Source organism: Stegostoma tigrinum, chromosome 9 (genome assembly GCF_030684315.1).
Source record: "Stegostoma tigrinum isolate sSteTig4 chromosome 9, sSteTig4.hap1, whole genome shotgun sequence".
NCBI lineage: Eukaryota > Metazoa > Chordata > Chondrichthyes > Orectolobiformes > Stegostomatidae > Stegostoma > Stegostoma tigrinum.
The window spans coordinates 89,428,214-89,441,884 of record NC_081362.1 but is presented as its reverse complement, the minus strand read 5'-3'; the positions used below and the strand labels follow the sequence as shown (position 1 = coordinate 89,441,884).

At 44.7% G+C, this 13,671-nt stretch overlaps 1 protein-coding gene across 2 annotated transcripts in view; it reads left to right on the top strand.

The window, feature by feature from the left end:
- The window catches only part of LOC125455198 (nuclear receptor-binding protein), a 97,937-nt gene that overhangs the window by 63,901 nt on the left and 20,365 nt on the right, over positions 1–13,671 (top strand). For both annotated transcript variants that reach the window (XM_059648741.1, XM_059648740.1), the window contains 2 exons: positions 1,725–1,783; positions 5,875–5,973. In XM_059648741.1, the coding sequence (XP_059504724.1) occupies positions 1,725–1,783; positions 5,875–5,973 (158 nt within the window). The remainder of the gene's footprint in view (positions 1–1,724; positions 1,784–5,874; positions 5,974–13,671) is intronic.

Below are 13,671 nucleotides of genomic sequence, written 5' to 3'. Positions count from 1 at the left end.
GGGAAATGTTCATCCTGGAGTTCAGTTACTAGTGGTGTACCACAAGGATCTGTTTTAGGGCCATTGCTGTTTGTCATTTTTGTAAATGACCCGGATGAGGGTGTAGAAGGATGGGTTAATAAATTTGCGGATGACACTAAAGTCGGTGGAGTCATGGATAGTGCGGAAGGATGTTGCAGGGTACAGAGGGACGTAGATAAGCTGCAGAGCTGGGCTGAGAGGTGGCAAATGGAGTTTAATGCGGAAAAGTGTGAGGTGATTCACTTTGGAAGGAGTAGCAGGAATACAGAGTATACTAGGCTAATGGTAAGATTCATGGTAGTTTGGACGAGCAGAGAGATCTCAGTGTCTATGTGCATAGATCTCTGCCACCCAGGTTGATAAGGTTGTTCGGAAGGCGTACGGTGTGTTAAGTTTTATTGGTAGAGGGATTGACTTTTGGAGCCATGAGGTCATGTTGCAGCTGTACAAAATTCTGGTGCAGCCACACTTGGAGTATAGCGTACAGTTCTGGTTGGCGCAATGTAGGAAGGATATGGAAGCATTGGAAAGAGTGCAGAGGAGATTTACCAGGATGTTGCCTGGTATTGAGGGAAGGTCTTATGAGGAAAAGCTGAGGGACTTGAGGCTGTTTTCATTAGAGAGAAGAAGGTTTAAGAGGTGACCTAATAGAGACATGCAAGATGATTAGATAGGGTGGACAGTGAGAGCCTTTTTCCATGGATGGTGATGGCTAGCACGAGGGGACATAGCTTTAAATTGAGGGGTGAAAGGTATAGGACAGATGTCAGAGGTAGGTTCTTTACTCAGAGAGCAGTAAGGGAGTGGAATACCCTGCCTGCAACAGTAGTGGACTCGCCAAGTTTAAGGGCGTTTAAATGGTCATTGTATAAACATATGGATGATAATGGAATAATGTAGGTTAGATGGGCTTCAAGTTGGTTTCACAGGCCGGCGCATCATCAAGAGCCAAAGGGCCTGTACTGCGCTGTGGTGTTTTACGTTCTACAGATTGTTCTAACAGAACCTCTTTTTCATTCCGATTCTAAATCAGTAGGCTTCAGTTGCCAATTTGGTAACTTAGTTTCAGGGCTTCTTAAAGCTAAAAGTAACATTTAAGAGTCTGAATGATGAATTGATGTAACTGAAACTCTGCATTTTTGGGGAGGTGATGGCCTAGTTGCATTATTGCTAGACTTTTAATACAACCCTAGAAATGTTCTGGCAACCCATGTTGGAATCCTGCCATGGCAGATGATGGAGTTGAATTCAGTAAATATCAGGAGTTCTGAGTCTAACTGACCATAAAACTATTGTCATTTGTTGGAAAAACACTTCTGGTTGACTAATACCCTTTAGGAAAGGAACCTGCCATCCTTACCTGTTCTCTCTCAAATTTTACACCCAACCCACAACAATTTAGTTGACACTTAACTGCCCTCTGGGTAATTAGAGATGGGCAATAAATGCTGGCTTAGACAGTGACACCTGCATCCTGTGAATGAATTGTTTGTTATCTAGTGCATATGCTTGCCAGTCCTTCTAACCTGCTTGTGTGTAGGACTCTTTTACTTTTACAAAAAACATTGAAATGGAAGTTCCTGTGTTGAGGATGATTCTGTTTTATCCATTGGTTAGGGCATTACTGTTGTAGTAGGGGTTCATAAAATGTAAGTGCTGTTTGCTTCTTGTAATATAGTAATGATCTGTTCTGTTTTTTACAGCTGTAACAAATGTGACTACGGCTGTTGATATTTATTCTTTTGGAATGTGTGCATTAGAGGTATGTGACAATCGGTGTTGAACACCTTTTGAGAGAACTGAACTGAATTCATCTTTTTTTAAAAAGAATGTGCTTGGATGCAATGCAGTAAAATCCCCTGTTTTTTTTTCTTTTTGTTCCCCCTCCCGGAGTTCTGTGGAGTTGCATGATTAGTCTTCTATCTACTGTTATTCATGTTGGCATTTCATGATCAAAGAGACTTTACATAAAATTTATATGTACAGGCGATATAAAAAATTGTTTTCTATTCTAGTCACTGATTCATTCTGAATAGATATCCAAGGCTGGGAAAGATTGCCTTCTGTTGCAAACTTCATGGCTAAATTGTGACAGCGATTTTTTTTTCCTCCTTTGTCAGTTAGATAGTGGTTGATAATATTTATTGATGTGAGGAATGGTAAGCTGTGCTTAGGGAAAGATTGATGCTTGAATTTTATTTCCCTCGTGAGGTTTTTTGGGTGGCAATTACTTTCTTCTTCTGTTCTCCCTCAGTAAAATTGGTGCTAAAAATAAATTAACTTCCAATGATGGTAAATATGCGCTTGTGTTTTTAAAAACCATATCAATCAAGAAGTTCTAGTTTTAGCTGAACAGTAGATAGGAAATGTCTCCTTGAAAATTTAGTGATTGTGTATGGAGCTTTTTACACTTCAGTAGGATTCTGAATTTGGTTCCGGCACAATTAAAGCAAGACTTTGCTACTGCTATACTGAAATCTTCTTGCATTGATGGTTTACATTCTTAATAGCTTGCTGCACTGGCATGTTAGCCTTCAGTGACTTCCGGCTAAAGATAATCAAGTTTCTTTGCATATCTACACTTTGCTATCTGTCTCCACTTGAGCAATACCTTGCACGTCAATTTTTTTTCCTACTAGTATAGGATAACCCATGTTTTCCACATCATATTTATATGCTATGTTCTTTCCCATTACTAAGCCTGTATAAACCCTCCTGAATACTTTGTAATCTTCTTCACAACTCACATTCTTGCTTGCTTTTTACCATCTGGAAACTTGTAAATATTACGTTTAGTATTCATGTCTAAATGATTGGTTTGTGTTTTGAACAGCTGGAACCCAAGTACTGATCCTGGTGGTATCACTAGCCACAGTCTACCCATACATGAACGACACGTTGATTCCTACACTCTCGTTCCTGTATGTTTGCTATGCTTTAATCTGTGTCAGTATACCACGTGCTTTAACTTTACTTAGCAATTTCCTGTGTGGGACCTTGTCAAACGCCTTTCGAAAATTCAAATATGCTACACCTATTGACTCACTTGTATCAATTTCTTCAGTACCATCTTCAAAACATTCCAACCACAGTGTTCCATTTGCAATCATTGCTGACTCTGTCAGTCAGAGAATTTTCTTATCCAAGTGTCCGTTTATCACATCGTGTATGATATGCTTTTTCTCCTTTTCTTAAATATTAGGGTGACATCTACAAGCCTCCAATCTGCGGGAATCATTCCAGAATCTTCCAGGGTTTTGGGAGATAAATATCTATGCATTGACTAGCTCTATAGCTCACTGTTTTCAATAACCTGAGATGTAGACTATCAGGTGCTGGGGATCTTGTCAATTTTGAGCACCATTAATTTCGTTGGTGCAACCATAGTTTAATGGAATTCATTATAAAACATTAAACTATTCCAAGTTGTCACTCCCTCAGGGCCAATCTTCAAATTAATTTCCTTCAACTACTAATTCTTCCTGAACACATGGATCTCTAATTCTTAAAGATTTCTTGTATCTTTCTTGGTGAAAACACACTTTTGTTGTGACGTCACTTTCGTTTCTTTCACTTCTGTCCTTCCTAATATTGAAGATTTTTCAATGTTCTGATCCCATTCCTTGTAATAATGCAGTCATATCTCTGAAATGTCAATTATATAATAACCATTTACCTCTCTTTGTGCTTTTAGATGATCTATCTTCTTGTAAAGGCTGCATATATTTGGTAGAGTGCCTTTTATATTTTGGATCTTGGTGCTCTGCTTATGGTTCTCCTATCTACTAGTTGCCCTTGAATCTTTACTACTTCCTGTTAACTCCTTTAGCTCACCTCCTTTTCAGCCAAGTAACTATTTTCCTGATAAGCTAGTTTAAACCAAAACCAACAGCGCTATCAATTCTCCCTGCACGGTCAGTCCTGGTCTTGTTAAGATTTAACCCATACGCTTGTACAGGTCCCATCTGCCCCGGAACTCGTCCCAATGCCTCAGAAATCCAATGCCTTCTCTGCCACACTAGATCCCCAACAATATGTTAACCCTCCTGTACCGATACTCACTGGCATATAGCACTGGGTGTAATCTTAAAATTACTGCTCTTGAGATCATGAGTTTTAATTTTCCTTCCGAACTCCCTGAATTCTGCTTGCAGTGCTTCAACGTTATCCCTGTTCCAATCTGTGGTGTTGGTACCAATGTTAACCACAACTTCCCACTGATGCCCCTTTACTAGAAGTATGTCTTGCACTGCAGTTCTGTGACCTTGACCTGGCCCCAGGGAGGCAATGCATCATCTTGGAATCTCATTTTAAACCACAGAAATCTCTGTGTCTTGATCCTTTGACTGTGGAATTCCCTATCATGATTGCCAGTCTTTTCACAGCATCTTAGAACCTCTTCAGTGCAAAAAGAGGCCATTTGGTACAGTGAACCTGGACCAATCTTCAAAGCAGCATCCCTCCCTGACTTAGTCCCCTACCCTATCTCTGTATTTATCATGGCCAATCCACCTAGCCTGCAAATCCCCGGATGCTATAGGACATTTTAGCATGACTAATCCATCTAACCCCCACATCTTGGACCATGAGAGGAAACCAGAGCACCTGGCAGAAATCCATGAGACACTGGGAAAATGTGCAAACTCCACACAGACATTTGCCCAAGCCTGAAATTGAACCCAGGTCCCTGGCGCTGTGAGGCAGCACCCCACCCACCCTAAACACTGAAACAGCTGATGTGCCCTTGGTGCTGTGAGCTTGTTTGCAGTAGTTTCCAAAATGTGTGACTGATTCAAAATGGAATATAAACTGACTCAAAATGGCATACTTATTGACTCGATGGATTCCTGTGCTTCTTGCCTGGTAGATACTCATTCCCACTGTGCCTGTACGCTTCTAATCTGTGGTCTGACCACCACACTATACACACTATCCATGTAATCCTCGATCTTTCACCTCCATAATTGTGACTTCAGCCCCTGCTCAAGTTGCAAAACCTGGAGCTCAAGCTTGTGCAGCTGGTGACATTTTATACAGATCATTTTGACTGGTACATATAATGTTGTCTATGACTTCACATGGTACACGCCGTACATGCCACTTGACCATGCTGACTTGTCACTTGTTTTTGTTGTCCTTAAAAATAAATTTAAATTTATTTTTAAAACTTAACAGACACTAAACTATTTCATTTATAATAACGTTATTTTCATTCAGTTTTACTTTATTTCACTTCGAGTTATTTAATTTTGCCTCTCGTTTGGTAGTGTTCCTTCCTGAGATCCTAATAGCTCTGCTGTTTCTAAATGGTAGTTTTTTTTAAGATATTTCAAATAATTCCTAACAGCAGCTGCTTATCAACTAATGAACTTAAATTTCTTGTGATGTAACTCTTGGATTTTTTGGTTTGCTCAACCTCTCTTGGCCCAGAATGAATCCAATACCTGCTCTTCTTTTACTTGCACTTCCTGCTTCCTATTTCGGCACTGGGCTTGAAATGAAGCCTCCGCCATCACGTGTATACACGCACCGCACAAACCCTCTTCTTGGCTTTGTGTTGAGAATGAAGGACAGCCCTTAAAACAATATTGGGTTGCTGAAAGGAATTGAGAATTGTCTTGAATTTAAGGTTTGATGACATGTGAGAAACTGTTGCATCGAAATCTATTGAATGGGTTTTGTTTTTTGTCCTTGTGATGGGTGTGGCTTGTGGGTTTAATTACATATAGGTGGTGTATGGAAAATAGTGATAATAACCAGTGAGCTTTGATATTGTTGCTTCACACAAGTGGATGTGCAGTTTGTTCAACTTGCATGAATCTGTTATTGCTGCTTTTTTTTTTGTCTTTTTAGATGGCAGTATTGGAGATCCAGGGTAATGGAGAATCATCTTATGTGTCGCAAGAAGCAATCAATAATGCAATTCAGTCACTAGAAGACACTCTGCAGCGAGTAAATATTATACCAGTTCAATGACAAAAGTTGAATGCTTTTTGAACCAATTCAGACTTAGCCAGTGAATCATCTTGCTTTTACTTCTTATCTTGCTCCTGTACAGTTTCATTTGGTGTCCCTAAAGACCTATTCTTAGCTTTGTCCTGTTTTTGCATCCATATCTACATGTCGTCATCATCATCTGAAAATGCAGTCTCAAACTAAGTTATCCCCTACTGCTGCCTCTGTAGTCTCTCAAATGTCTCTAAACTGCAGAACTCCTTGTCTGACATATGGCGCAGGATAAGCAGAAATATTTTCCAAATAAATACTGGGAAGATGAAAGCTATTGTCTTCTCTCAATGCCATAAACCCAGTTTCAAGGTGCACTACCTTCATCCTTTTCATTGACAACTTTGAGGCTGGGCTGGACTATTTGAAAACTTAGTGTTATATTTTACTTAGAAATGAGCTCCCAGACATGTCTGCAGTTATGAAGACCATTTTCTATACCTCTTTAATGTTATTTTACTGCGTTAAGCTCTCTTTTTCCCATCAAAAATGTATTGTTATTATCTTAAGAATGGACTTCTCCTAAGCACATCTAGAGAGTCCACTGTATAAACTGGAGATCATCCAAAACTCTACTTGTTATAATTTTATATGAAATCCTGTGCGTGCTTGTATTTATCGACCTACGTTGGTTCCTAGAAACAAATTAATTAATTCCTGATCAAATGGATCTGCAGAGTTTTCATTATTGGGGAGTAGCATTATGTTTACCCAGATAGCAGAAGTTGGCTATTAGCAAGGTCAGTACTTGGGAACCAGTTCCAACAAGTCAAAAAGGTCTTGTGCTCAAGGAGATGGCAGATATCAAATGATGAGTAGGACCTCACAAAGGACAGAGTCAGACTGTTTGCAAGTGTTCAGATTTTGAATTGGCTTTGAACTGTGCTTTTTTTGGTGAAAAGCAATCGGGCTGTTTTGACTGTATCAGTAAGATTTGTTATGACTACATCATGAAAATTTGAAAGACCCCTGCCTAAAATCCCTTCTCAGCTCTCAGATTTTGGAGAATTGAGAGCCAAGTTATAAGTATTACTGCCTTTACCTCAGTGAACTGTAAAGGTGACCATGATCGCATCTTCAGAAAATCAACCAAGAAGCTATCATCTGTGCCAATGGTACAATGCACAATGCAAACCACTTAAGTAATCTGACCAAGATAACAAAGTGCGGAGCTGGATGAACACAGCAGGCCAAGCAGCATCTCAGGAGCACAAAACCTGACGTTTCGGGCCTAGACCCTTCATCGGAGAGGGAACTGGAATAAGTAGGGAGAGAGGGGGAGGCGGACCAAAGATGGAGAGAAAACAAGATAGGTAGAGAGGACAGTTTAGGTGAGGGGATAGGCCAGTCCTGGGAAGATGGACAGGTCAAGGAGGCGGGATGAGGTGGGAGGTAGGAAATGGAGGTGCGGCTTGAGGTGGGAGGAAGGGATGGGTGAGAGGAAGAACAGGTTAGGGAGGCAGAGACAGGATGGGCTGGTTTTGGGATGCAGTGGGGGAAGGGGAGATTTTGAAGCTTGTGAAGTCCACATTGATACCATTGGGCTGCAGGGTTCCCAAGCAGAATATGAGTTGCTGTTCCTGCAACCTTCGGGTGGCATCATTGTGGCACTGCAGGAGGCCCATGACGGACATGTCATCCGAGGACTGGGCGGGGGATTTGAAATGGTTCGCGACTGGGAGGTGCAGTTGTTTGTTGCGAACCGAGCGGAGGTGTTCTGCAAAGCGGTCCCCAAGCCTCCGATTGGTTTCCCCAATGTAGAGAAAGCCACACCGGGTGCAATGAATACAATATACCACATTGGCAGATGTGCAGGTGAACATCTGCTTGATATGGAAGGTCATCTTGGGGCCTGGGATAGGGGTGAGGGAGGTGGTGTGGGGGCAAGTGTAGCACTTCCTGCAGTTGCAGGGGAAGGTGCCGGGTGTGGTGGGGTTGGAGGGGAGTGTGGAGCGGACAAGGGAGTCGCGGAGAGAGTGGTCTCTCCGGAAGGCAGACAAGGGTGGGGATGGAAAAATAGCTTGGGTGGTGGGGTCGGATTGTAGATGGCGGAAGTGTCGGAGGATGATACGTTGTATCCGGAGGTTGGTGGGGTGGTATGAGAGAATGGGGGCAGTTGGAGCGGGGTGTGTGGGATGTGTCGCGGGAGACGCGGTCGAGGGCGTTCTCGACTACTGCGGGGGGGAAAGTGCGGTCCTTGAAGAATGTGGACATCTGGGATGTGCGGGAGTGGAATGCCTCATCCTGGGGGCGGGGGCGGAGGTGAAGGAATTGGGAATGGCGGATGGAATTTTTGCAGGAGGGCGGGTGGGAGGAGGTGTATTCTAGGTAGCTGTGGGAGTCGGTGGGCTTGAAATGGACATCAGTTTCTAACTGGTTACTTGAGATGGAGGCTGAGAGATCCAGGAAGGTGAGGGATGTGTTGGAGATGGCCCAGGTGAACTTGAGGTTGGGGTGGAAGGTGTTGGTAAAGTGGATGAACTGTTTGAGCTCCTCTGGGGAGCAAGAGGCGGTGCCGATACAGTCATCCATGTAACGGAGGAAGAGGTGGGGTTTTGGGCCTGTGTAGTTGCGGAAGAGGGACTGTTCCACGTAACCTACAAAGAGACACGCATAGCTTGAGCCCATGCGGGTACCCATGGCCACCCCGTTTGTCTGTAGGAAGTGGGAGGACTCGAAAGAGAAGTTGTTGAGGGTGAGGATGAGTTCGGCTAGGCGGATGAGGGTGTCGGTGGAGGGGGATTGGTCGGGCCTGCGGGACAGGAAGAAGCAGAGGGCCTTGTGGCCATCTGCATGAGGAATACAGGTGTATAGGGACTGGACGTCATGGTGAAAATGAGGTGTTGGGGGCCAGGGAATTGGAAGTCCTGGAGGAGGTGGGGGGCCTGAGTGGTGTCACGGACGTAGCTGGGGAGTTCCTGGACCAAAGGGGAGAAAATGGAGTCCAGATAGGTGGAGATGAGTTCGGTGGGGCAGGAACAGGCTAAGACGATGGGTCGACCAGGGCAGGCAGGTTTGTGGATTTTGGGAAGGAGATAGAAACGGGCCGTGCGGGGTTGGGGAACAATGAGGTTGGAGGCTGTGGGTGGGAGTTCCCCTGAAGTGATGAGATCATGGATGATGTTGGAGATGATGGTTTGGTGCTCGGAGGTGGGGAAATGATCAAGGGGGCGGTAGGAGGAGGTGTCGGAAAGTTGGCGTTTGGCCTCAGCGATGTAGAGGTCAGTGCACCATTCTACCACTGCGCCACCCTTGGCTGCGGGTTTGATGGTGAGGTTGGGGTTGGAGCGGAGGGAGCGGAGGGCTACCTGTTCTGTAGGAGAGAGGTTCGAGTGGGTGAGAGGCATGGAGAGGTTGAGGCGATTGATGTCTCGACGGCAGTTAGAGATGAAGAGGTCGAGGGAGGGTAGGAGGCCTGGGAGTGGTGTCCAGGAAGAGGACTTGTGTTGGAGGCGGGTGAAGGGGTCAGTGGATGGAGGGTTAGGCTCCCGGTTGAAGAAGTAAGCGTGGAGGCGAAGGCGGCGGAAAAACTGCTCGATGTCCAAAAGTTCACCTGCACATCTGCCATTGTGGTATATTGTATCCATTGCACCCGGTGTGGCTTCCTCTCCGTTGCGGATACCAAGCGAAGGCTTGGGGACCGCTTAGCAGAATACCTCCGCTCGGTTCGCAAACAACTCACCTCCCAGTCGCGAACCATTTCAACTCCCCTTCCCATTCCTCAGACGACATGTTCATCATGGGCCTCCTGCAGTGCCACAATGATGCCACCCGAAGGTTGCAGGAACAGCAACTCCTATTCTGCTTGGGAACCCTGCAGCCCAATGGTATCAATGTGGACTTCACAAGCTTCAAAATCTCCGTTTCCCCCGCTGCATCCCAAAACCAGCCCAGTTCTTCCCCTCCCCCCACTGCATCCCAAAACCAGCCCATCCTGTCTCTGCTTCCCTAACCTGTTCTTCCTCTCACCCATCCCTTCCTCCCATCTCAAGCCGCACCTCCATTTCCTACCTCCCACCTCATCCCGCCTCTTTGAACTGTCCATCTTCCCTGGACTGATCTATCCCCTCCCTATCTCCTCGCCTATACTGTCCTCTCTACCTATCTTGTTTTCTCTCCATCTTTGGTCCGCCTCCCCCTCTCTCCCTATTTATTCCAGTTCCCACTCCCCATCCCCCTCTCTGATGAAGGGTCTAGGCCCGAAACAGCTTTTGTGCTCCTGAGATGCTGCTTGGCCTGCTGTGTTCATCCAGCTCCACACTTTGTTACCTTGGCTTCTCCAGCATCTGCAGTTCCCATTATCACTCAGTAATCTGACCAGTTGTTACTTTATTTGTCGCTTAACTGTGTTGTCTGTCTTTTGTGTGAATGGTGCTGAAAACAAAAGTTTTTGGGTTTATAGCATTGACCAACCAGAGAGCTCGCTATTGTATTGTTAATGAATTGCTAAGTCTTTTGCATAAACTACAAACCAGTGTTGAGAATTGATTATTCACAGAGTTTGGGATTGGTTGTTCAAAATGTCTGGTTAGGAGCCATTGAGGCCAATACTGAGAGTCTTTGAAGGTTTCACTTTTACCATGCTGTGAATACAGAAGTTCAGCTGTCTGCCTCCATGGAGTAACAACATGAAATATTAAATCAAAGCCCTGTCTGTTCCATCTCTGTGTAAAAATTATGTTGCAGTCTTTTGAAGAAGTGTCAGCGTTATCGCTGATGGCCTGATCAATATTTATCCTCCGTCAACACACAGAAGAGAGAATACCTGCCATTATCATGTTGCTGTTTGTGGGAGCAACTTGACTGTCTTGTTTCTGAATTACAACCATCTCCTCATGATTTGAATGTACTCCTTTCTGTATTCTCCAAATGTAAGGCTGAATTGCATTGTGTATTCTTCTGAAACGAAATAAAAGACCACCACATCTGCAAAATGCCCTTATGATCCTCAAGTTTCTGTTTTAAGGCATGTTCCTAAAATTTGCAATGTAAAGAAAACTGAAATCCAAATTTAAGTTAAACTGTTTCTGAAAGGAACTTGGAACATGGAAGCGATGATTTCTATTGTGTTTTCAAAGCAGAATGCCCCAAAATGTTACACAGGAGCACTTGCAACCAAATAATACCAAGCCAAAGCTTAAGACCGAGACACACAGCTTGATGAAAGAGATTACAGAATGAGCTTGCATTTAGTGAAACAGTTTGTGATCTCAGAATGGCCCGATTGAATTATTTCTACAGTGTAGTCATAATTGCATTGTAGGAAACGCAACAGTCAGTTTGCTCTCACCAACAGCAAGGTAAAATCACCATAGTCTGACCAGACCACAGGGCTGCTGTCAGTAGAGAGAGACGGCTGGTGGTGGTTTAACCTGAGGATGACCAGCCCTGAGGCAAAGGGAGAGATTGAGGGGGCAAATCCTTCATGGTAATATCAACTGGTGTGGGAATTCAATCCACAGTTTTGGCATCATACTGCATCACAAACCAGTCTCTCCAGGCAACTGAAGTAACTGACGCTTCCCACAAACAGCAATTGTGTAGCATTTTAGTACATCTTTATAATGACAGGAATTCTCTTCTCCCAATGTTGATTGAGGATGAATATTGTCCAGGGCATCAAAGATAACCTCAGCCCTCCTTCAAAAGAGCATAACAGAACTTGTATTTAACATTTCATATGAAAGATAACAGCTGTAAAACAGGAGTACACACTCAAGCATACTGGAGTGTTCACTCTCTTTTTTTTGTTTTTGCTCCAGTCCAGAAGTAGAGCATAAACCCACAACTTGTAATTCAGAAGTGATACTGGTACCAGAGATAACAAGGTGTACAGCTGGATGAACACAGCTGGCCAAGCAGCATCGGAGGAGCAGGAAGGCTGACGTTTCAGGCTGAGACCCTCCTTCAGAAATAGGGAAGGGGAAAGGGGTTTTGAAATAAATAGCGAGAGAGGGGGTAGATAGAGGAGATACATGGGTCAACGACGCAGGGATGGAGCCAATAAGGGTGAGTGTAGGTGGGGAGGTAGGGAGAACAGACAAGTCAAGGGAATGGGGTGAGGTTAGTCGGTAAGACATGTGGGGTTTAAGGTGGGAGGAGGGGATAGGTGGAAGGAAGGACAGGTTAGGGAGGCGGGGACAAGCTGGGTTGGTGTTGGAATGCAGTAGGGGAGGGGAGATTTTGAAGCTTCTGAAGTCCACGTTGATACCTTCTCCCTAACTCCCCACCTACACTCACCTTTACTGGCACCATCCCCGCCTCTTTGACTGGTCTGTCTCCTCTCCGCCTATCTTCTCCTCTATCCAGCTTCTATCTTCCCCCCCCCCCCCTCCCTATTTATTTCAGAACACCCTTCCCCCTCCCCATTTCTGAAGAAGGGTCTAGGGCGGAAACGTCAGCCTTCTTGCTCCTCTGATGCTGCTTGGCCTGCTGTGTTCATCTAGCTCTACACCTTGTTATCTCCAGGTTCTCCAACATCTGGACCTCCTTCAAAAATCTCCCCTCCCCAACTACATACCAAAACCAGCGCAGCTCGTCCCTGGCCCCCTAACCCATCCTTCCTCCCACCTATACCCCCCCCCCCCCTCCCCAAGCCCCACTACCATCTCCTACCTCCTGACCTCATCCCACCCCCACCCCCCCACCCCACCCGGGCTGACATATTTCCTCCCTACCTCCCCACCTACACTCACCTCTACTGGCTCCATCCCCGCCTCTTCGACCTGTCTGTCTCCTCTCCACCTATCTTCTCCTCTATCCAGCTTCTATCTTCCCCCCCCCCCCTATTTATTTCAGAACACCCTTCCCCCTCCCCATTTCTGAAGAAGGGTCTAGGGCGGAAACGTCAGCCTTCCTGCTCCTCTGATGCTGCTTGGCCTGCTGTGTTCATCCTGCTCTACACCTTGTTATCTCAGATTCTCCAGCATCTGCAGTTCCTGCTATCTCTGATAATGGTACCAACTGAGCCAGGGCTTATAACTATTTAAGGTTTTAAAGGAACATCTTAGTGAAGAAGAGACAGGTAGCGGAAGTGGTTTAGGGAAAGATTTCCACAGCTCAGCGCCTTGGCACATGAAGCATGACCATCACTGATGGAGTGATTAATATCTGGAATGATCAAAAGATCAGACCTAGGGCAGTTACAGCAATTTAAAAGTTGTATAGCTGGAGGAGATTTGAGACAGGGAGGGTAAATTTATGAAGGGGTTTGAAAACAAGAATAAAAATTTCAGAATCAATTCCCAGATTTTGCTACAGCTATTCTGAAAGGTTTAAACAGGTCTGAATGGAGGATTTTGCCGCGGTACTGCTGGTGGTCCTCTGGTGCTTTGAGGTGCTGTCTGTCAGTTGTGAAAGTAACGATATGTCAGAAACGGGCTCGTCCTGGAGAAGTATTGTAATCCTCTTGTTGTTCAATCAGGATTTGGGGCATAAACTAGAAGATTACTCTCTTGAATTTAACCCTTGAGAAAGAACGTGGAGAGAGGGCAGTTTCAAAATATAGATAAGACCATTGGAATCATCAGTATATTTGTTTCAAGCCTCATCTGTTCATTTTGTACTAAATGATGATTCTCGGAATACTCATGGTTTCCGTACCCTCACTCTGATATCAAGCTAATATGAATTGAAACTGAGGTT